We start from the raw sequence: 23,786 nt of genomic DNA, 5'->3' as shown, positions 1-23,786 counted from the left end.
GGCCCCGCCGCACCGGGCGCGGCTCTACAGGTCCCGCTCCGCAGCGGCGGGGGGGCCCCGCCGCCGGCCGCCACCGGGGCTCCCGGCTCCGGGGGGGACGGCAGCCCCCCTCCCGCGGGTACCGCAGCCCGGTCCTCCATCACGGCAGGGACCGCCCAGCCTTTGAGGTCCCCGTTAGCCGGGCCTGGGCGGCGGGGGCAGCGGAGAGGAGGGCTGCTCCCGCACAGCTCCGCAGCGGCCCGGGGCCGGGCCCTTACCGATGCGCCGCACGTAGTGTTTTGCAGGAAGTTTCCACGCTCCTCAGTTTAATCCGTGCAACGGGGGGGGGGGGGAGTGTTGTGTTGGAGAGGAGCGCGGTTGAATAGCGGTGACAGGGGGCGGGCGGGGAGGAGGCGGTAGCAGCAGCCGCCGTGTTTAATTTTTTAATTAGGGCGGTTTGAGCATCTCCCGGCGGGGTCGCATCGTCGGGCGGCGAGGGGAGCCCGGGCGAGTAGCCCCCGCCGCCCGGGACCACCCCTCGCCCCCCGGGGCCGGAGCCGTGCGAGCCGTCGGGGCTCCAGCCTGCGCTTTCGACAGCGGCCGAACCGGGCCCGGAGCCGCGGAAAGCTCCGCGCTCCGCCGCCATGGGCAGCGCGGGCGCGCAGGAGAAGGGTTCGTAGCGCGGGCGCGGCGGCGGGGAGGGGGGGGGGGGGCTGAACCGGCGGCACCGCCCGGGCCGGCCCGCACCCACTTCGGGCGGGAGGCACCCCGGGCCGAGGGGCGGTGGGAGGGTAAACGCGTAAACCTGCGCCCCCCCCTCCGCGGGGAAGCGGGGCCGGTGAGTGTGAACATGAAAAGGCTGTGCGTGCAACGCTACACCAACAATTGCTTTGCAGGTGCTCGCTCTCTCGAAGCCGCCATCCCCGGGGAAGCAGGCAACACTTTTCCATGTTCAGAAGTTAAGGATGCTGCTAGTGAACGTTTTATTTTCTTCTCTGTATTATCCAAATCTAGACCACATACTTGAATTCACAGCACAGCAGGTCTTGTCCAATGGAGACTCCAGGCTTATGTTTTTACTAAGGATAAAATTTAATTTCTGTAATTCATTGCTTGTCTGAAGGCTGGAAGAGTCACTGCCTGGCTGCTGCTTCTTTGCAGGGAAATGTCGTTCGTGTGAAAAAGTGTTGCCTGCACCCTGAGTTACCATGCTGCAAAAACACTGCCTGTTTTTATGGGGCTCTGCTCTCCTTGCAGAACAGTTAGCTGTGCCTTCATTTACTGGCCATCCATGGCCTGGCCTTCCTACCTTACATCTCCCTGTATGTTGTCTTAGAAACCTTACTCTAAAGAGACAGTCTTCTCCCCAGCATTTTAGAGAACACAGGCATGAAGTGTGCACATAAGCATGACAAGTTGGCTATGTGGTCACAGAGCTTGTTTTGCAGCATTTCTGGCCATGTGTTAACTTGAATACCTCAGACCCTTGGGAAAATTCCAAATCCATGCAGATTTCTATTTCGTCTAGTCTTCTCCATTGCTAATCCTTTTATCCTACCACCTCCTATGCCCAATTCTTTCAATAGCATTCATGGAATACAGTTTAGTTTCCTTGACCAGATAGTTATATGCAGATGAGGTACTTCTGAAACTCCCAGAGGATGCCTGTTATGTCCCTAGCCACACCAACACCTTTTCAAGTCAGGTTTGCTGTTAGTCAAACACAAGCCTGAGACTGAAGCTATTTGAAATACCTTTAGAATGACCAGATCCATGAACCAGTAGCTCTGCTGCAGACATCCATGGGGAGAACAGATGGCAGTTTAGTCCATTTTATTACACACTATTGTTTATAAAGTGAGTTTTCTGGCACCTGAGGCTTAATCATGCCAAGAGGATGAATGCTCCCAGCTTGAGCAGACGTTAAAGGTACTTATTTCTAGTACTGAGCCATTAAAAAAACAAAAAAACCTACAGGGGGTTCTGTGAGGGAAAGACTGAAACCCCAAATATAAGGAAGATTATTGAGGAAGTCTCTATTTAAGACTTACTGGTTACTTTCTTAATCTTCTCAGTATCTCTGAAAACATAGAAGTGAAGGCTAGGTCTGAAAATAGTGACACCCAAACCACCGAAGAGCTGGGGCTGGGATCTTCAACCCACACCAAACATTGGCAGAGTTGGGCTGGTGATGCTGATAGAATAAGAATTTCAACACCTTTCTTCCAGCTGCCTCACAATACTTAGTGTCCACGGTGTTCCCCTTCACCCTCCACAGGTGCAGGCAGCACCCCCAGCTCATACCTCCATTCTCCTTAGCTCAGTGGTCTACATGCTGAGTTATTTTCCTCATTTCTATTTTCTCTAGGACTCCAGTTGTTTCTTTTGGCCTCACAAGGGTCTCCAATGGCCTTTTATTTCACAGCAGGACGTTAAGGAGCCTTTCTTTATGCCAGTGTTTTTATACAGGCAATGAATCAAAGGATGAGTAGAGTCTTGACCTATAAAAAAAAGTCAAGAGAGATCACACTGAGGCCAGTCCCTACAAAATGACTCTGCAGATTCTAACTGATACAATGCCTGTCCCCATCATACTTCCCTAAAGGTTATCTTCAAGGATTTTTGGATCCAGGCCATGTTAGTATTCACAGTCGTCTGACTCACGACTTTAACACATACACTGCAGCAAATGAAAGGGTATGTGACTAACTGGGAGAGGACATCTAACCTGTATGCAGCATTAAAATGTGAAAACAATAAAAAGGCACTCCAGGTCATTCTTGGTACCACAGTTTTGGGGATACATAATTAGAGCAAAATGTTTTGTGAATTTAAGGCTTCAGTTATATTTTCTGAAATTCAGGACAAGGAAGAGAAGAACTCAAAGCTGCATATTAGTTTCCCAGAATCAATTCCCTCCCCAAGCAAAGTGCCCAGTGTTTTCTCATGCAGCTGTTTCAGCCAAACTCTTGCCAAATAAGACTAAGATACATATTTCTTACCACTCCATGTTTCAGCATCACTCAAGCTTTGCACAGAGATCTGTCCCATAACATCACCTGAGAAGCACATAATGTACAAGCAAATCTCACTAATTCCAGTGTGTAACCTGCAAAATTAGTAAGACTGGACGTCATATTATTGGAATATGACTCTCTACAGTGAAGAAATGTCACCTCACATACATATTTCTCTGGACTCAGCTCAAATGCAGGGTTCTCCGTGGTCAGCCTGTCCTGAAGATTTCTTTCTGTGTCTTTCAAGATAGCAATTGGGTTGTTTGGGTCTGGCTTTCCCAGGTAGTTCCTACATATCATTTTCCTGTATAAGCCTTTAATTTAACTTTTATAACCCAGTGTCCTAGGACTTTTGGAAGGTATTTTTTTTTTCCCTTGACTGGCTCTTGTTCAAATCAACTTATTTGTGACATAAATTTGTGATGTTGAACTTTCTGTGATTTTTTTTTCCTACAGAAGGTCAAACTTAATAGAAAAATTGGAAGTATGCCCAATGAAAAACGGTACAGCAGGTGGGCTTTATCTATGATATGTTTTTAGAAAATAAATATTGATTGTTGACATTATTTCTAATTCCCATAGGCTATGTCTGGATCTTTTCTCCAACTTAACTGGAATTAAAACAGCATGACCCAAACAGCAGAATGTAATTCAAAACAAGGAAGGATCTCACACACAGCTCTATATAATAAACATGGTTTGTTGTTATGATCTGGAAAATGTGTAAAGACTGTAATAGGAAATCATATTATTTAATGCCTACTATATTGAGGGTTATTGCAAAAAGAAAGACTGGTGCCTTGCCCTTTTAATCCTTGTTTTAAAATTTGAATTCTTTAGGGTAATATTCCCACAAATTCTGAAGTGAGAAAGGAGACACCAAATGAGTTAAAAGTCCTGTCCATTTATGTTTTCCCAGGAATACCAAATCTTATTTTTCCTTTTTCTATTGTTATGAATTATAGGCTGACTCAGGGTATGGCTACTTTCAGCCATGACTGCAGTACAGATACTGGAGTTCCCTCTAAACTGGCTAGCAGCACAGGTACCTGAAGCAGTGTAGCCATGGCAGCACAGAGCTCTGAGTGGCCTAATTACTCTGCTGAGAAATAAACGGATACTGGGAATTCCCTGGGGGGAAGAACGGATAAATTTTTAACGAAAAGAGTTTTCCCCTCAGGCACATTAGTTAAATAGGTGTTAACAAGAGCCAAAAACCTCAAGCTCCAACCTTAGAATAAAAATGCCTTTGTCCTTTGGTACTTCTGATGTCCCAGTCCTTCCAGTTCTCCTGCTGCCTACAGAGACAAAAGAAAGATGTGATTTCAATATCTGATGGAACACCTAAAGTAAAGCAAAACGATTCCCACCCCCAACTAAAATCTACACATAAGATCTCCTTAAAAAGACAAAAGACTCTCCTGACTGGAAACACACACAGCTGTCCTGGTAGCAGTGGGGGGCTGGAGGTGCTTGAGCATCCTGCCTCCAATATGACACACATCAGGGTCAGTCCACTGAGGTCCATGAGGAACATGTTCAGACTTGGTGTTTACCATGCCTGTAAAAATGTCAGGATATGTATGTATTTAATAGTGAAGACCAAGGAGAAGAAACAAATAAGAGCAAGGTTTAAGGGAAGGGAATTTACTTCTGTTCTCTCTTCTCCCACTAATCTTTCCTCATACATAAGGGTGGACATGTATAGAGGAAGGTGAAGGGGCAATTTTACCAATATGCTCACTTTCTTACAAGCTCAAAATGCACACAGCATTTTTCTGAAACGAGCTCAAGACTTCCCTAAAATTGCACACACAATGTTTTATTTTACAAGTTGGATCTATTTATCTAGGTTCACAAGCTAAATTACATGAGCAAAATCCACATTATTTGGCTGAAATTCTCTTTGAGGTCAATGAGTTTACCTAGTTTAAGGACTGAGATGCAAAGCCATTTCAGAAAACATACTGGTTTCTGCAGGTGGAGACCTTGGTGAGTATTGCCAAACCAGAATCTGTAGGCTTGTGCCCAGTCTGATGAAGTACTGTTTGCAACAGCCATATGCTGAAATTACTCTGTTTTGAGGAGACAGAAAGTCAGAAAATTGTGAGTTTGCTGTCTCATTATAGAGACCAGTAAGTGAATGGTTTGTAGAGACTAAAAGTTGCAGTTTTACCAGATTAATCTAAATGTGAAAAAACAACAGGACACTATGAAAATCCAAGCTGTTTTTCATTTCCAAATGTTCATATGCTACAGCTCAGCTATACACACCCCACTTAGACCTAACCAAACTGATTCTGCTTTTTTATGCAGGCAAAGAAGCAACAGAGGTGAAAATCCCACAGAGTCACCAGGATGTGATGCCCAATGATGAGCAGTAATTACTGCAGCAACACTTCAGCCAGCATGAGTGTCAATGAAATGTCTGCCTTCCCTCTGACTTTAGAGCAAAAAACTGGCTTTGCCTTTGTGGGGATTTTGTGTGTTTTCTTGGGACTTCTAATTATCAGATGCTTCAAAATCTTGCTAGACCCCTACAGTAGTATGCCTTCTTCTACGTGGGAAGATGAAGTTGAGGGGTTAGATAAAGGAACATTTGAATATGCTCTTGCATGAAAACTTGCAGAATATCCTGCGTTAAAATTGTTGTTGATTTCATTTTGGAAACCAACTGTTGTTAAATTTGTTACACATATCTGCATTTTGGAGATATGTTGGTGGCATCCATTTTGTTAAATAAATATCTGTTGCAAACTCAAAAGGCACTTCATGTTGCTTTTATTTGAGGAATAGTGGAATGGTAGATAAGAAATGGTTAACAGCAAAGTAATACTACAGTAAAAAATTCACTAGAAAGTTATCATGGCCAAAAAGTATTTTAAGAATCAGATGATATCTGCCTCTTCAGAGGAGGATCTCATATTTACGGTATCTCATGATAAGCTGGAGAGAAAGGTCAAGGATAAAAGATTCATGAATGGTGAATGCTTAAGTGATAACTCCCTCCCCTCCTCATTTGACACAATTGGTCCACACACTACCAATAAGAAGGAACTAACTGGCAAGCTAAATCACCTCTGACCTTCCAAAGAGCAGGTGCTGTACTACTGACTGTTTATAAGGGACGTGTACATTGCTTTTCCTGTGTAAAACTTGCAGTGGTCCTCTGCAAACAGTGCATAGCTCTCATGAGAGTATTTTTTTAATAGGTCTCCCATTCTCTTACTCTACAGCAGCAGAAAGTCAAACAGAATTAGTAGAAGGGAAATGAACATCATTAAGGAAAATTTTTACTCTACAAACATTCAGCAACACAAAATATATTACCTGCTCAGAACTCCAGTCTGAACCACCACCACCACAATCCCAGTCCATGAGTGTCTTCCATATCATTAAAAATTTTAGGTGAAAAAGTGAATATTAAGTAACCAATCTTACAGCCTAGCTGAATTGGTCAAGGCATGCTATTTTTTTACTCTACTTGGTTATGGAAGATGATTCAGTTTAAACTGGAACTAAACCGTCTGGTTAACAGCTCCCAGCAGTAATTACACCAGCTTGGCAAGGCTGCATACCCACTCATACCCAGCCCCAAAAGGGATGAGGTCCAGAGCTAACAGGAGATCTCTGTACCCTCTAGCCTGTTGCCACAGCTGGTTCTTCTGCTTGTGCTCCTATAACTGTGCACAGTGTATGACCTGGACTGCCAAACTGCAGGATTGGTCATAGGAGATCCTATCAAGGCAGAAGAACTAAGTGAAATCAGAGACTCAAATCTGGGTATTCAAGGTCACCCTCATATACACAGCTGTTTAGCAAGTGTGACAGTACTTGACAGAAATTCAATTCAGTTTTTAAGAAGGTTGGCATTAGAATTTTAAGCACTGTCACTTTTACTAAACAGCTCTGTTTGCAACGAGGAGCAAAGACAAGGAGATCAGTTACAGTAGCTGGTGTCTTTTGCATGTACTCTGAAAAATACATATTGTCCCTTTTGCCCTATATACTAGGCAGAGGCAGCCAGTGGAACAGCAGACCTCAAGTGCCATTCGGAACATGAAATACTTGGTTGTACAGGGAAGGACATGATTTCCTGTCTGAAGAATATAGGAGTAACAGCCAACACTGATCTACACTGGTCCATTTGAATCATAAAACATAAACGATTTTGTGAATGTAAGAGCTTTTAAACTACTTCAGATTATGCATTAAAAACAACAACAACAAAAAAAAAATGCCAGACCCTCAGAGATTCAGTATATTGCATTTACCCTAGTTAATTTAGCCACAAAATTGAAGGTAGCTATCAGCACATTGATTCATGGGATCTGCTATTGTTGGATAGGATCATCCACTGCAGAGACCTGACACTGACATTCTTTTTACATACACCTAATGAGCACAGCTGAGCTTTGTGTTGTCAGGTTAGAGTGCTGAAGGTACTTAAGTTATCTGGGTTAAATATAATTCAGTTATCTCTAAACTACACAGCAAACACAGCAAACATACCCAAAGAAGCCCAGTACTGTCTTACTACTTTTGTTCTGGACACAATCTATTGCTGGAAGCAATTATCAAATTCCCTTACGATTATACAGCTTCATTGTTTCCTGCTCACTCTTCTTTGCACCCCCAAAAGACAAGACAGTCGGCCTTCCCAGGAAGAAAACACAGAACATAATTTTTCAAAGGTTTTCCTTAAATATACAGAGTAAAACTCTGAAAGGGGTTAGGAGCAGATGGTTCAAAACCACATGTAGGACAAGGGGACCCAGCAATGACTGATCCCACTGGCTTCACTGGAATCTCTTCTGCATAAAATGTGCTGAGCAGAAGCCTGAACTCTTGTTATCTCCATTACTATATATGCAGAACTGAAAAATAGAGAGATCATGATCTGTGTGCAGGATCAGGCATAGCTGGGAGGGAAATGGAGATAACAAAAGTATTTTCAGGCCCCCTTAGAAATTTTGCAATACCATAAACCCAGTAATTGTAATGGATAGGTACATTTGCTGGTTAATAGTTAACAAGCTAGAATGCCTCTCTAAATCACCACCTAGAAATGTTTTGAAAGAGAGGGATTGGATGGTCTATTCAGTATATTAAGCAGAAGAAAAATCTAGCCAATAAGGCAGAGTCTGTAATGCCTCAAAGAGAAGGACACACTATATGCATGAATAAAAGAGGCAGATTGTCCTTCCCTAAAAACACAGGATTGAATGGTAAGTTAAATTATCTTGAATAAGGTAAACTTGATTATGTATACATAATGCTAGAATACTAAATACAAAATTAATGGCAAGTAACAGTTAAGAGACTTCTGGAAATATAATGTGAAAAACAAAGTATTATTTTCAAGAACAGCAGAAAGGTAAGAGACTTTTCTTTTCCTAGTAAAATAGTAATATTATGAAAATAAGACAGTGAAATTACAGAATCATTTTACTTGGTAGCAAAAGTCTCGTCATCAAAGAATCAGGATTTCATTCAGTCATGGAAATGGAAACAAACCTAATTTCACTGACCTTAATGACAAAAGATTTGGTTTTGCTTCTTCATGCCTGAAGATGAAACACTTCCTTACAACTTGAAAAGGCTGAAGGAGGCAGAATACTACCTATGATCAGAAATGTGTAGTTGTAATAATAATAATATTGAGCATCCAAACCTCATAGAAGTAAAATAAACTAAATGAATGTAACATGTTGCTGTGAGGCTTACAAAACATTAAGCAAGAAAACCAACATAAATATGAGGGGGTTATAAAGTGGTATCATAGCAGAGAGGTAACATCAGAATATTATCTATAGCTGATGGAAGAAGTGAGAAAATATTCTTTAGCTATATCTCATACTGAAGATGGAGGCCATATGATTATCAACTCTTCAAATTATAATTTGATATGTGGTTTTAGAGAAAATTTACTTTGCTGAGGTGTAAACATTGATGCAGTATTTTATCCTTCGGTGCCAAGGGACCAAATGCATTTCACAAAATCATTGAGAAATTTAAATTGGAAAAAATCTCTGGAGGTCATCTAGTCCAAGCTATTGTGAAAGCACAAAACTTTAAAAAATGCCTCTAATGGGCTTATTTACCCAGATTTTCAGTTCACATATTCCTTTATATAGATATATTCTGTTTATTAAACTTCCTGCTTTTACATACAGAGTTTCAATGTCTCAGCATGCTCTGTTTTAATCAGCCTGAACAGACTTGGACTCATACTGAATTACATAGGTCTATACAATCACACTCCCTTATCTCCTGAGAAGTATGTTTCAAGACATATGGATTGCCATTGTTTCAAGAGTTCATTTCAGGGCCATCTCGGCCATGCTGTAAGTTGTTGCAATGGTACTTAACCCACTAAAGGTCTTACATATAAGTGCCGCTTTTACGCTTGATGTTTTTCTTTGCTTGCTTGTTTTTTTTTGATGGGGTCTGTGTGGCAAAGTGGAGGTGGAAAGCAGATTGTACAGCTATCATATCTTCAGCTCTCTATGGGCTGCCTCTCAGAGGGACCTAGACAGGCTAGAGGAACAGGCTGAGAGGAATCTCATGACATTCAACAAGGACAAATACCAATTCTGTACCTCGGACAGACTAAACCCCTGCACCACACAGGCTGGGGCCTCACTGGCAGGGAGCAACTCTTCTGGAAGGGACCTGGTGAGCAGCAGGCTACAGAGGAGTCAGCACCACGCCCTGGGAGCAGTGAAGATGAACACTGTCCTGGGCTGAGTTAACAGGACCACAGCCAGTAGATCAAGCAAAGTGATTATTCCCCTCTATTCACCACTCATCAGAATGCACCTAGAACACAGTTTCTAAGTTTGTCTACCTGTGCCCTGCCACTTGCCCATGTAAGAAAGATGCTGATAAACTTGTGTGTCTGGTGGAGGGCCACCAAGATGGTCAGGGGCAGGAGCATTTGCCCTACAAGGAAATAGGGCTTGTTTAACCAAAGGAAGAAGAGGCTTTAGGGGAACCTAAGCATCCCGCCCCCCCCCCCCCCCCCCCCCCCAATACTTAGAAGGAGGTTACTGACAAAGCAGAGCCATGCTCTTTACACAGCAGAAGAGTGAGAGATTATGGTAAGAGAGTGACACATGCAAGGTTCCAAATGGATATACAGGAAAAAAAAACACTTTGAGGACAATTAAGTATTAGAATAGGCTGACAAGGCAGGTTGTGAAATCCTGTGACATCCTTGGAGGATGTTAAGACCTGACTGGTAAAAGCCCCAGGTAACCTGATTTACATTCAATGTTTCCTCTGCTTTGAGTGGGAGGCTGGACTCCAGAAGCTCCCAAGGTCCCTTCCAACCTGCATGATTCTACGGCTTGCTACAATTTCTTTCAAATCATCTTAAAGAGTGTTTTGAGTGCACAAATGTAAAACTGAATGAAAAATTCTATGAACCTTCCAATGCCTAGGACTATTATTAATATTTCTCAATAATTACTACTTTATCATAGTCATTTATTTCCTCCATTATAATTTAGGAAACCCAGTGTTATTTTTTGATGTTTCAGTTGTCTATTTATTCCTTCATAATATATTAATTTTATTTACATAAAAAATTAACAATTTACAGTATCTTAATTGCCTGATCACAAATTGTCTCCATCCTGGAACTACTGAAAACTTAAAGCCTAGCTTTTGTAGTTAATTTAAAAAAATATATTTGATTCAAGCTTTTCATGCAAATTTAATTCTATACTACGAGAGAAATATACATGGTAGGATAATACTTAAGTGGAACATGGACAGTAAATGGATTTTATGGAATCTTGTGTCACATCCCTTGTACTGCCTACACTTTCACTGGCTTCAATTAAACATTGCATTATTAAAAGAAATACTATATTTGAAAATCAATTTTAGGTGCTTGGAATCTGATCCAAAGCCCATTTTATATAGATGGCATCATGAATTTAGGATCCCACCAACTATGCCAATTTGTCGCAAATGGGTGATTTAGATCGCTTAAAGAATCACCGTCAAAAGTATGAGCAGAAGTGGGTTTAATATGATGTTGTAAAAGTATGACTTAACAAAGTTCAATGGCAAGGTTCACTCTATTACTGTACAGCACAATCATCTGAACAATGACTCAAAACTACCAAGGCACAAATCAAAGTTACCAAGACAAAAATTAAAGTTACCATACTACAAGGTTATGTGTAATATCGGTCTCCTACCAAAGATCTGCTGCTGGCAAAAGGTCTCTCTGCCTTGAGAAGCAACCTTGAGAGGTGTCCCAGCTCAAGGGGAGATCACTGCCATGCAGGCAAGCTGCTCAGCCAGGAGAGCTCAAAGAAGGCTCACTTAGGCTGTTGTATTTATGGAATAAAGTGCTTGGCTTGTAGTCAAATTACATGCAATGGAAAAGGTATTGCATGACACTCCTTGTACTCCTCTTATTTTGTTCCTTGATAAATGAGTCTTGGAAAAGCCACGCGCTATTCATGTGTTATTCACATGATTGGTGTTCCAGGCTCATATGCATCAAGACTCACTGTGCCATTCTGCTCTTTTGTGGGTTTTCAGAGAACAGATTGGAACTAGAGGAGTTCTTGGCCCATTTACGGGTCAGGCCTTTGCCTCCTTTGGATCCTGTACCAAACTACTGCTAGTTTGGTTAAGGGATCGAGTGCATCTGTCACAGATGGAAACATCCCCACAAATCCCATCTTTGACTAAACTATTTTTTTACTCAACTAGTCATAGGATGATAGTCTCATGGATATTTGGTGAGGCGGGGGAGAGCTTATGGTGGAAAATTTATCTAACTGTGTAAGTTAATAGACATGTTTTATTTATATTTTTTATGGCAGAAACACAGTGGACAACATTAGGAAGACTGCTTAGAGATTTCAAGAAAAATTTCTCAGAACTTTGTTATTTGAAGAGCAAAGATTTCATATGCAACAGCATTAAACCCTTTGCTGTAGCTACAAACTAACTGCAGCCACAGAAGAGTAAACGGATCGGTGACCTAAGTCTATAGCATCCCTGAAGATGTCAATGAATAATCCGCCAAATGTATTCTTGGATCCAAATGCAAATCGCTTTCAAGTTAACATAATTAATGAAAGTCATGACAACAATGAAACATCCCAAGAGGAGGTGGGCTCTGACCCACCACATTATGAAGAAACATCTTTTACTGACGAAGCACATAATAGATTGAGAATCAGCTACAGACCAGGAAAAAGAGAATTATATGACAATTTCCTTCAAAATGGGGAGAAAACAGAAGCTAGTTTACATCCCTATGATACTCACACTAAAATGTACTATCTACAGACTTTTGGCCATAACACAGTGGACCCAGTTCCCAAAATTGATTATTATAGAAACACTGGCAGCATCAGTGGGAATAAGATCAGCAGACCAAGCTTATTAGAAATTCATGAACAACTGGCAAAGGTAAGTGGAAAGAAAAGACACAAATTTTCTCTATTCTATTTCCAGGCTGTTAATTCTGTTTATTAATATGAGAAAGTCCTTAAATTCATGGACCTTGCCCAAGAGAAGAAGTACAAGTAATCACTTACCGTATTTCCTTTGGTAGCTGCAATATGTTTTCTGCTGTGTACCCTTCTCAAAGCAAAGATTTTTATTAGAAGGTGATAGTAATGTACTTGATTAGCAGAAAAACATAGCTTAATCTTGACTAAAAGTATAGAACTACTGAATCTCTTCTGTTTCACTTAACAGTTAGGATGGCAGATGATGAATATTAATTCATAATTTAACCAAGCTACACAATTCACGCTTATTCTAGACTTCAATTTAATGTCAATGCATAACTAAGTTTCACAGATTCCTCTGCTGTATTCATTAATATATATAAGTATTATAAAAAACATTATGTGCAATAAATGCAATTTCAAGTAATCAGAAATCCAAAGCACTACATGTTTATTGCTGTACCAAACCATTCAAACAGCAAGAAAGAATCCAGAACAAGGATGTGGAGGGCTGTTTCTTCTCTCCCCTTTTGAGTGGAGCTATTTTTGATTAACACAATGTAGGAGTTTACTATTGATACATAAGACCAATGGATTTTATGGAAAAAACTTCCCCTTAGCAGATTCTTCCTGTTTGCTCCATTTTTTTCGCCACATATGCACTACAATAAATGGATAATGAAATACCAAAACATGCCCTTTGTCATGATAATCCTCACTTTTGTCATCATGTATGGCTACTTGCCAGAAGAATATACATTGGTCAGGCATAAGCCTTGGGGGTTTGCACATTTAAAACTTCGACAGGAAAGAATTTGAGAAGTTGGTAATACTAAGTCTGAAATACCAGATTTTCATTAACTTCTGTGTTACTGCCTCAGATAGGTAGATAAGGTAGATAGGTGAATTTTGCTGTCTAATCGCCTATCTAGATCTTTTAAGGCTTGATATTTCTATGTGGAAGAATCACCTCCACACAAAATGAATAGCATGGAAAGCTGTAATGACAACTTCTGGGGACAAGAACAACTAGATCAAGCACTTTGAAACAGTTAAACTATTAAAAACCTACTGTAAAACAGTGGAATAATATAACACTCTACTGACTTTGGTAAAATTAGACTCTTCCTCCTTAATCTACAATACCAAGTTTTCTGTGAAAATCAGAGGAGAGACACAGAATACATCTACTTACAGAATTAAAATCAAACCTTTTTTTGAGGTTCTTAATTGTGCACTTGTCAGGGTGGGGCTGGAAAGAGAGAGACCACCTCTGTAGTCAAACTCAGACTAAAAGTGTCAATATGCAACAAAAACCCCTATTCTTTTTCTGTGTTGGGCAACAGTGAAATGATAAATCTCAAGAGAAAACATGCTCTCATCACCATTCCACTCAGCTTTACATACTTCTGAGGTCTAAATACTTTGGATAAGCATATGATTTTTGTATGCTGGTACAGATCTTGTTCAAACTCCAGTTCTCTGGAGATTCACCTGTCTAAAGGAAGATTAATATAAAGTAATGACATCAAGAAAAAAAAATAGCCATTAGGAAATTAGGACCTGATTCTTTAGGATCTTATTAGGACAGCTTCCTAGTTTGGGCCTGACTTATTTAAATTACGGTCTCCACAGACCTGAATAAAATGGCTTACACAGAAAGGAGAAACAGGTTACCTGGGTCATAATTTATTTCCAAAAATGAATGCAAAGTGGATGTGAAAAGGGAATAATATGAATTTGGGATCCCTACTCATTTGCAAAGGTGTAAGATGCTACTCAAGGGACTAAACACATTTCCATGCCCAGAAGAAACGTCCTCGTATAGAAATAATTTACTTTGGTAGTGGCCAGAGAGGAGAAAAGCAGTATGCTGACTTTCAACATAATGCCAAATGAACATGTGCTGAACATTAGCACATTAAGGGATTTTCAGTTTTGACCATTACCGGAAAATTCAGGAGCTGTTGCATCCCTCAATGGTTTGTTTATTTGAAACAAAATTAAATAAACTTGTTTACATTTTTTTAAGGTTTTCACTTAGAGAAGATTAAGAAGGCAGATTCCATCACAGAATAAAATGAAGGGAAAATTGCTTCCTGGGTTGGGACTGTTAGGGAAGAGAAAAGAGCACCATCTAGCTTGGTCATTCCCAGGCCTTTTTCCAGTATCCAGTTTATAGAAGGATAATCTTATGCCTTGCAAAACAGGAAGGTGAATGTTAGAGGTAATGGGATTTTTGTTACACTGGCAAACCACTGTGCCCTTATGTGAGTTGTGGCCCTGGCCTGGGAGCCACTAACCACAGCGCTGGAACAAATGACCCACCATTATCATGGCTGGAGTCTGTTCCTGGCTGTCCCATGGACTCACTTTGTGACCTTGGACAAATCACTAGGTCTACAGAGCTTATTCTGAAGAATAAACAAACATGACGTCACCAAATTGTAGATTAGTAGGGAAGGGAATTAAAATGGTATGAAAAGGCTGAGCTTCTATCAGGAGGCAAAAGCAGTGTGTGTATCTGGATGAGGTGCCTACCCACCAGCCCTGGTGTGCAGCAGGCTCTCTAGCCATCGCTGAGGGGATGAAATGACTTGAGCGCGTATGGGGGTTAGACTGACAGCCCAAGATGTAGTTCTGGAGAAGATGCCTTATTCCTTTTTGAGCTTATCACACCATACCCTAAGGCAATCCCACCCCCCTCACCCCCAGTTTTTTTGAAATTAAAATTCTTGAAGACAACTGTCCTGCCAAAGCCCATTGCCAGATTCTGATAAGAAGTGATGTATATTTGACTTCAGATTGCTAAACATCACATAAGCATACCCCCATTGTACTTTGACGCTAGTCTTAACATCAGAAGATAAATATTAATATTTAATACATGTTTTTAACATGTAATTTTTCAAACGTCAGAATGTAAGGCAGGCTGAAAGGAACTTCAAATATCTAGTTCCCACACTGCTGGAGTCAAACGTGTGTCATCTTTTAGCAAGACATGTCAGTTTTTGCACACGTTAAGCCACAAATCACCAATTAAATACCTAAAAAATAGTCTAAGTGCTATTTCACAGCTGATAGCTGGTGATAATTACTTGGGCTTAATATTTACCCTACATAAGAAATCATCTAACCTTTCTTCATCTTGGCTATTCTCCACAGTTGTTACAGAGATTTGATGAGCTCATCTTCTTTAGCCCCAGGAGAGGAGAAAACTAAACTGTTGTGAAACAAGGAAAGGAAATAGGAAAAAAAAAAAAAAAAAGCAGTTAACTTTTTATTTTGGTAGCTTTTCAAAATGTTCTGTCATTTTTATTCCACATTTTTAATGCATGAGTAGCACAGGTACAGCTTCTTGGTAAATAACCAATCATTCGCTAAAGCACACCAATTTAAAATGCATTTATGGAAGGCTTAAGGCCATAATTTATGATAATGGCATTGAGAGCACAAATTAATTCAAAGTACATAGGAAACAACTTGTTTCAAGTACAAAGACCAAACCCTTTTATTTCTTTTGTCTTTGAAATTCTAACCACAGTAGCAAAAAATCCTTATATTATTCTGCTAATCTTCCTTAACTCACTTTAATCATTTACTGTATTTTGAGCAAACAAAGCCATTATTATTTTAGGGTAAGAATTGTTAGAATTATCTAAGTAACTCAGGAGCTCAAAGTCACAGGCTTTCAATAGATCTTGTATTCCCATTCCACTTAGGTCCAAAAGGGCCATAGGCACTAAGTTTAATCCATATCGAAATGTATTATGCGGTCACTTATTTCTTATTTGTGAGCACAATCCTGGATTTACTGTGTCAAAGGCATTCTACAACCTTGCATCATAGTGTCTCTAGAGCCCCCATCCATAGGGGGCAAGTCCAAACATTAGCATAAGCATCATATACAATTGGTCTTTATGTCTGTTTTGGTTTTGTTTGTTGTTTTTTTTTTAAGTCCATGGACAAAATACAGAAACAGCCTTGAAGCTTAAGCAAGATGAAAAAAACTCATATGTTTCACAGAATCACAGATGTTTCCCCTCCTTGACCTGTTTAGTTAATCTAGAAATACCTTCATCCCCCTCCAAATCCTAAAAGCATCTTGATTCCTCTCCAGAAGTGACACATGCTCCTGACCCTCTGCCAGACTATGGCAAGGTACACTGTCCTTCCTGAAGGTCTTTGCAGAAGACCCAGACAATACCTGGCAATAGTTAAGCTAGTGCCAACTCCTCACAAAACCAGTCAGAACTTTGTGTAAAAAAAAAATGAAGAGAAACAAAGCAGCAATGACAACGAGTATAAACCTGAGCACCGTGACTAAATTCCTATTCAAGCCACAAGAAACATATCATGATGCTAAATTGCCTCAGAGATTCTGGGGCAGAAGGGCTTAAGAGATAAAATACAGATTTATGTCTGTAACTGGATGAGAACAATCCAAAATTCTGGGCTATTTATTCTGGTTACACCACAAATATGTCAATTCCTAATCCTATCTACCATGGCTATACCAGAGGTGGTTTAAACCGCAGAAAGGATTATTCATTTACTGCATTATTTACTACATTTCACTGGCATTTCTCTGACTGTTTTCAAGAATATGTTACCCATTTGCTGCTAAAGTTATGTTTGTACTTTATCCAACAGAAAACACCAGGGTTCATCACATAACTTTGCCATGCAGCACTCAGCTAGGTCTCTTTTCACTAGTGAGCAATTATCCCTGTTTCTTCACTTAGCATTATTCATAAATTGTTTCAGTAGTATATGGAGGCTAACCACGGGGTCCTCATTATGCTAGATGCTCTACTAACGTATCAACACAACATATATGTTTACAATAAAACCAATTTAGCATCAGATAATAATATATTTACTCTGCTTAAGCAATTCTTTCATCTTTTCTCACTGTTAGCAAGCCTACCTGCTGATGCCTGGTGTGAGCAGAATATTGCACTCTACTCGAGAGACAGTAAAACCTTATCTTCTTTGATATTCTTTTACTCCATGTCTCTCTTATGCAGCCAGGCGTTGTCTACTTGCAAAAAAATGTATTTGTTTTCTGTGTGATCCTTCAGAACATAGCCGTGAGCACCGGCTCAGCTGAGAGAGTGGCTAATGGGGAAAGCACCGCTGGAGATGAGACAGCAGCCAGCAAGGAAGAAGAAAACAAAACAGGATTTGTCAAGTTTGGATGGGTGAAGGGCGTGCTGGTGAGAAACTTATCTGCATTTCTAAAAACTTATAAGAAAATAAACTGTAAGATTAGTTCTGCAACACCAAGGTCTTTTAAGAAGTAAGAGAGGGAGGAGGATTTGAGGGATGTTTGGGGTGCTTCTTACAAGCCTGTAATGCACACTATCACCCTGCTGGTTGTTACTACTTTCAACATTGCACTAATGCAGTATTTTTTGTTTAAAACCTAGGTAAGATGTATGCTTAATATTTGGGGTGTGATGCTTTTTATTCGACTTTCCTGGATTGTAGGTCAAGCAGGAATTGGTATGTATCTTATTTAATAACATTTCAACAGTAAAAGGGATAAAGAGGATAAACTATACACAATCATGATTAATATATAATCTGAGATGTGCATTTGCATGTTGAACTAAATAATGTTTTCAAATGCTTGCCAGAGTAAAAGATGTTAATCCTCCAAACTATTGGAATTTTCCAGACTCACAGCCAAATTACTGCTTAGAGGCATAGATCTGTTAACTATGCATATGATCATCACATTTGAGTATTTCTAAGCTTTAGTGAAATTTGTATTTAGATCCCGTAACAGATGTAAACTTCGTGACTCGGGCCAATTTCTAATATGTGCATACAGAGTTAACCTTTAAGAGTTCACACTTTGCTTATCTGTGAATCCCAAACCTTGTCATCTACATATTAAAAACACTTCTTCACACTTCTCTGCAAAGATGAAAACAGAACTGGAAGGAGGTCTCATCTCATCAAGATTTTGTTATTTTTAACTATAGCACAGCACTAGATACTAGTGTACTATGAAACACTGTCTTAAAAACTACACTACAGCTTTCATATAAATTAACTAAGTACACTTCATTGTGTGCTGTATCTTTGCTTCTTCATTGTGCAATTTAATTAATCCAAGCCCCAGATCCCAGTTCCTGTGAGACTGGGCCCCAAGGCCTCCATCCAGCATGTTGTTGAGTGTTCAATGAAACCAGTGAGAGAATAAAGTGCTCACAACACTGCAAGAGTCTCCAGGAACTAGAAAAGCAGCTCAGTAAAGTGCAATGAAAGAGTAGTTGTGTGGTACAAGTTCTGGTTTAGAGCTGCTGCTCTGGGAAGCACAGAAATGTGAACTACAATGGCAGTTGTCACTCTGTGTTACACGATCATACCGTCTGGAATAGTGGGGTCCTAATCTTTGACTGGCACCCAGATGTCATAAAAAACAGCAATCCAAAGGGTGGATGGCAAGTATCCCAGTTTGGATTCTCACAGAACAGAAATACTAAGTAGACACGAGCTGGCATCCAAACTCTGGCCTTGGGGCATCAACTCTCCTGGTCTTAGATAAAACCCAGTGCTCAAATTCAAATTGTATATAAATATAATTCACTTCCTTGTTAGTGGAAGTAAAATGAAACACTGAATCAAAACATCTCCAAAATTTTGCATGGTTGAAGTCTCATCTCCAACAAAATACAGCAACTTCACAGCAACTTGAGCAAGACTGAGCTTTTAAAAAAAGATGAACAAATTAAATGCTTATTAAGGAAAAAAAAAATCCAGCCACAAACTTACAGAGACACAAATAGAACGAACAAACAAACAAACAAACAAAAACAAGGCACCAATAAAATATCCAGAACTAAGCGAAAGAACTTTAGTACTTTTGCAGAGCTCCATGCATGGCTCTAGCACTGTGCCTGACAAAGGGGTGCTTGCTGATTTTATGATGCATACCAAATAAGAGCGTACAGCCCAGGGCACTCATAAGTATATGCCTTGCCATGAAAATTCTGCATCTTAATAATGCCAAGACTTTGCTCTGGGGTTTCATGCAAAATTAGTTTTTAAGGGCAGTTTAGTAACTTATTGAGATCATCAAGAAGTATTACTTTGTTTTGAGGTGTGAGAATAGCCATAGGCAAGAGTAATTCATTTTAGAACAACTTACTTAGCAGCCATATGCTTGGTTTTCAATCAAAACTTTAATCAGATTTTCACATTAATTTGCACCAACATCAGTTACAGCCTTCCTGCTTTCACATTTAATTTTACCATTTTAATTCATTGATAAGCAGACTCTCCTTTCTTACGGTTTATTGCTCTGCTGTTGCTTTTTAAAATTGCATGCCTTATGTAAAGAGGTTAGTTTTACTTCTGAAAATGAGACATCAAATTCCATTTGAATAATTTCTCAATGCATTTTCTGAATGTCTTATAAGCAATGAGCTTTAAGTTCCTAGCCAAGCTGCTTAAGGAGAACAGTGATGGAAGCTCATCATCACTAAGGCTCGGGGATTTCACTGGGTACTGCTGCTGACATGGAAATTAAATGAGTCAGTTAAACCACCATCTGGGCACCATCTATATCCCCATTATTAGAGGGCCAAAGAGAGAAAACCCAATTATTTCCATATCCTGATAGGCTGTCTTGAGCAAAAGCTCTTAGAGGGGATAAAAATAATATTCCAACAAGGTTATCTCTTTATCATCGGCTGGGAAAAAAGGGACAGTATGGTCCTGACAAGGTTCCAGGCCCAAAACTAGTCTGGTATTTCCATCTGACATCTGGGGACTCTCCAAAGTCTGTATTTGTACCTATACATGGACTAGTTAGCCAAAGGCAGGGAAAAACACCAAGTTTACATTAACTGAGAATCTGGCCCCAAATATTACAATTATGTTGCATTATGTTATATTACAATGGTGTTTTTGTTGACTCACTTTATTTTATGCACTTTTCTTCTTAAACCTCAAAATATTTTTTAAAATTAACATTAAAGCCTTCCCCAAACAGATATTGCTCATTGAATTAGCAAAATATCTGACCGTATTTATCATATACATGTTAACAACATGAATTGTGAAATGCAATAAAAAATCCTGGAAAATTACTCCTTAGGATGCACATGCACTTACCAAATAATTTTAAAACTACTTTAAGAATAATGTGTCTAACTTGTTCAATTTAAGAGTTAACAGCTGATTAAGTCATATTCAGCCATTTCTTGGGCACAAAATATGCATGGTTTAACAATATCCTTCTATATAACTGTAGCTGACCTAAAGGAATGACCACTTGGATTTTTTTTTTATACAGAGCTGCATACAAAATAGGTGCATGGCTAGTTATAGTAAGCGTTCAGAAATAGATAGGATAAACATAATTTATTAGAGGCTTAAATGACTTTAAATATCCTACACTATGTTATATATCACTTCTATCTCACACATTACATTGCTCTATCTTAAAGGATTGCGATACCATGGCTATAATTTAAGCAGCAAAGAACATTCATTCAGGGACTGGATGTCTATAACCATCCAGTATGAACTGAAGTCAGGAATCTGATCTGGAAACCAGGAGGTAGAAATACGGCAGATAAGTCAATATGTTTGTAGTACTTCTAGCTAGATGTCAGTTGCAGGATCCAAATTTCAATTTGGACAAGCCCTGGTCAAAAAATATTGCTACAAGCAGTGTATAATCTTCAGTTCCACACTGAAGATCTAGGTACCTTAGGGAAATGAGAGCTATTGTATAAGTGTTAGCAAGTTCAGATAAAACTAAGAACTGATTCTGTGTTTGGCACCAAGCTGTAATTGTTTCATTTTTTTTTCAGTTTTATTCCTCTTCTCTCATAGATAGAAATGGGAATAGAAGCAATACAGTTGAGAGAAAAATGTCATATTATTTCTTCACCTGACTTGAAACAATAAAGTATTCTGGAACTACAAATCCAAACTCTTCTTGGTAGTGTCAGAAAATACAACAGAAGCAATGGCCACAGTTGTAGCTTGGGAGGTCCAGTTTGTACACAAATGAAAACTTTTTCACTGGGCAGGTAGTCTAGCCCTGAAACATGTAATCCAAAGAGGCTGTGGAATCTTTGTCCAAGGAGGTTTTAAAGACCCAAATAGCCAAAGCCATTACTGATTTAAACCTGTGCTGGCAATAGTTCTGCTATGACTGGGAGGGTGAGGTACAGACCTTCAGAAGTCACTTCCAACCAATGTTTCTGTGATTCTAAATCATAATAGACACCTCCTACTCATATAGTTCCTGGTTTCTAGCACAGTTTCACAATGTTAACAGAAACCTGACCATAGAGCCACAGACTGGAAACATACTCACATTTCAGAGTCTTACTGAAACTGCAACCCAGTTCACCTATAACTAATCACCTATCTTCAGATGTTTGATCATTTCTGTTTAATTTCTGTTCAGCTTAAAAAAAAAAAAAAAAAAAAAAAAAAAAAAAAAAAAAAGAAGATTCTAAATTCTCTAAGATTATACATTATAGGTCACCTGTTAAAGTAAATGGCAGTACTTCCATTTTCAAATGCTTGCCTCGTGTTAGAGTAAAACTACGTTTTGCAGGGAAAGAGGGAGATGAGGAGAGAGTGAGGAAGCACAGCATTTGATAACTTGGCAAGTAGGGATATAGAAGGTTTGCACTCAGGTCTTGTCTCTCTACCTAATAGATTCTTTGTCCTGGTGCACTATGAAACTATACAGTCAGCCTTCCTCTGATTCAATATTTAACTAACTGATGAAAGACAGTAGCATTTTTATAGGAGCTCTGGTTAATGTGTCGATCACTTAGCCAGGATGTATATACTAAAGGCAGATATGAGCATCCATGCCAAGGGACACTTTTTTGCTCATTTCCTCCAGCGTTTGAAAATCATGAGAACTTTTGGCTAGGCTATTCCTATCAGAAAGAATCACTGCTTGAAGACTGATGGGAATAATTTAGTACTGTGACATGGACTCCTTGGAAACGTTCTGCAAACTGCAAGTGGTCAACAAACCATCTTTGCAGTTTATTGCTCTGACTCTGGCCTGAAAATTCAATTTAAAGAGAGAATGATTTGTAGGAATCATGGAACATGAGTAAAATATTTTATCTTCTTATTGCTGACAGGTCTTGGAGTAATCATAATTCTTCTCGCCACGATGGTAACCTCAATTACTGGGTTGTCAACTTCTGCAATAGCAACTAATGGGTTTGTCCGTGGAGGTAAAAATCTTAGGGTTACTAGCAGTTTCAAGCCCAAAAAGGTCTTTATGTATTATTTTCATATGAGGCAAACCAGAGGGACAATAAACCAAATGGGACATCTAAAGGAACTGGAAGGTAACAATTCTAGCCATTTCTAATCACAATTTATGGCATATTTGAGTTGTTGCTTTTAATAAATCCGAGATTTCCGTTCAGTCTGTGAAGTACATTTCAGATGTTCCTGCCTACTGCTGAGCGAGGGATGGCTTCTGGCTTTTCATGGAGTTCTGTTACCTTTCAGCAAGTCTTTCTTATTCAGAGCATTCCAGGTTGGACATCCTTGGAGACACTGAGCATGAGGCATCTCTTCCTCTCATTTTAAAAACTGATGCAGATCAGTGGATATCTTCAATTTAATACCTTCTTTATAAAACTATTTATATTTCAGCCCCTCCTTGGAAGATCAATAAATAATTTTGCTGGAAAAGTGCGTATCAGGTATTTTATGAAACAAAGTTTTAGTGCATTTCAGAGCCTTAAAGTTGTAACTGGTCTGGTCTAACCTCTGTGGAAAATGGCAAGTTCTTACTACATCCTTTAAGCAGAACAGGTATTTGAATACGCTTGAATATACTTTCTTTTTCGGATCTTTCAGGTCTTGGAATCATAGTTATTGGTCTGAGTGTAGTAGTAACAACATTAACAGGTGTCTCCATGTCTGCCATTTGCACTAATGGAGTAGTAAGAGGAGGTAAGTGAAAATGATCTCATGAACAATACAAAAATCTGCAGATTTGGAATAGAAAAAAAAAAAATGGAATTGAGATAACTGTATTATAAGCAAAGCAATAAAAAATAAATATATTTGGAGTGATCTCTCTCAATGGATCAACAGTAAATTAAAAGGTATATAATGTTAATATTTATTGTCAGAAAGTGTTTAAGTGCCAGTGAGATGAGATGAAATAATTAACTGACAAAGTAATATGCTCTATTTATTATAATATGCAAAAAAGATTAAAGATTCACTGCATCACTATGTAGAAGCTTTAACAATGTACCACAAAATATGATCTTTCATGGTA

General features: G+C 39.4%; 2 protein-coding genes across 3 annotated transcripts in view; both read left to right on the top strand.

The window, feature by feature from the left end:
• Positions 1-368: 368 nt before the first annotated feature.
• Positions 369-5,748, top strand: CTXN2 (cortexin 2). 2 transcript variants are annotated; one of them, XM_032983073.2, is made up of 3 exons: positions 369-651; positions 3,453-3,508; positions 5,313-5,748. In XM_032983073.2, the coding sequence occupies exon 3, from the start codon at positions 5,367-5,369 to the stop codon at positions 5,613-5,615; it is 249 nt and encodes an 82-aa protein (XP_032838964.1). In that variant the 5' UTR covers positions 369-651; positions 3,453-3,508; positions 5,313-5,366; the 3' UTR covers positions 5,616-5,748. The 2 variants fall into 2 exon arrangements, with proteins under 2 accessions (XP_032838964.1, XP_032838963.1); XM_032983072.2 differs by lacking the exon at positions 3,453-3,508.
• Positions 5,749-8,338: 2,590 nt separating this feature from the next.
• Positions 8,339-23,786, top strand: part of SLC12A1 (solute carrier family 12 member 1) — a 51,171-nt gene continuing 35,723 nt past the window's right edge. Inside the window, exons 1-5 of the mRNA XM_009971385.3 lie at positions 8,339-8,373; positions 11,846-12,440; positions 17,569-17,703; positions 17,917-17,992; positions 23,357-23,452. Of these exons, the coding sequence (XP_009969687.1) occupies positions 12,030-12,440; positions 17,569-17,703; positions 17,917-17,992; positions 23,357-23,452 (718 nt within the window). The 5' untranslated portion in view covers positions 8,339-8,373; positions 11,846-12,029. The remainder of the gene's footprint in view (positions 8,374-11,845; positions 12,441-17,568; positions 17,704-17,916; positions 17,993-23,356; positions 23,453-23,786) is intronic.

Source organism: Tyto alba, unplaced genomic scaffold (assembly GCF_018691265.1).
Source record: "Tyto alba isolate M040663 unplaced genomic scaffold, T.alba_DEE_v4.0 Super-Scaffold_41, whole genome shotgun sequence".
NCBI lineage: Eukaryota > Metazoa > Chordata > Aves > Strigiformes > Tytonidae > Tyto > Tyto alba.
The sequence above is the reverse complement of the archived record's forward strand: the minus strand, read 5'-3'. Positions and strand labels throughout refer to the sequence as shown.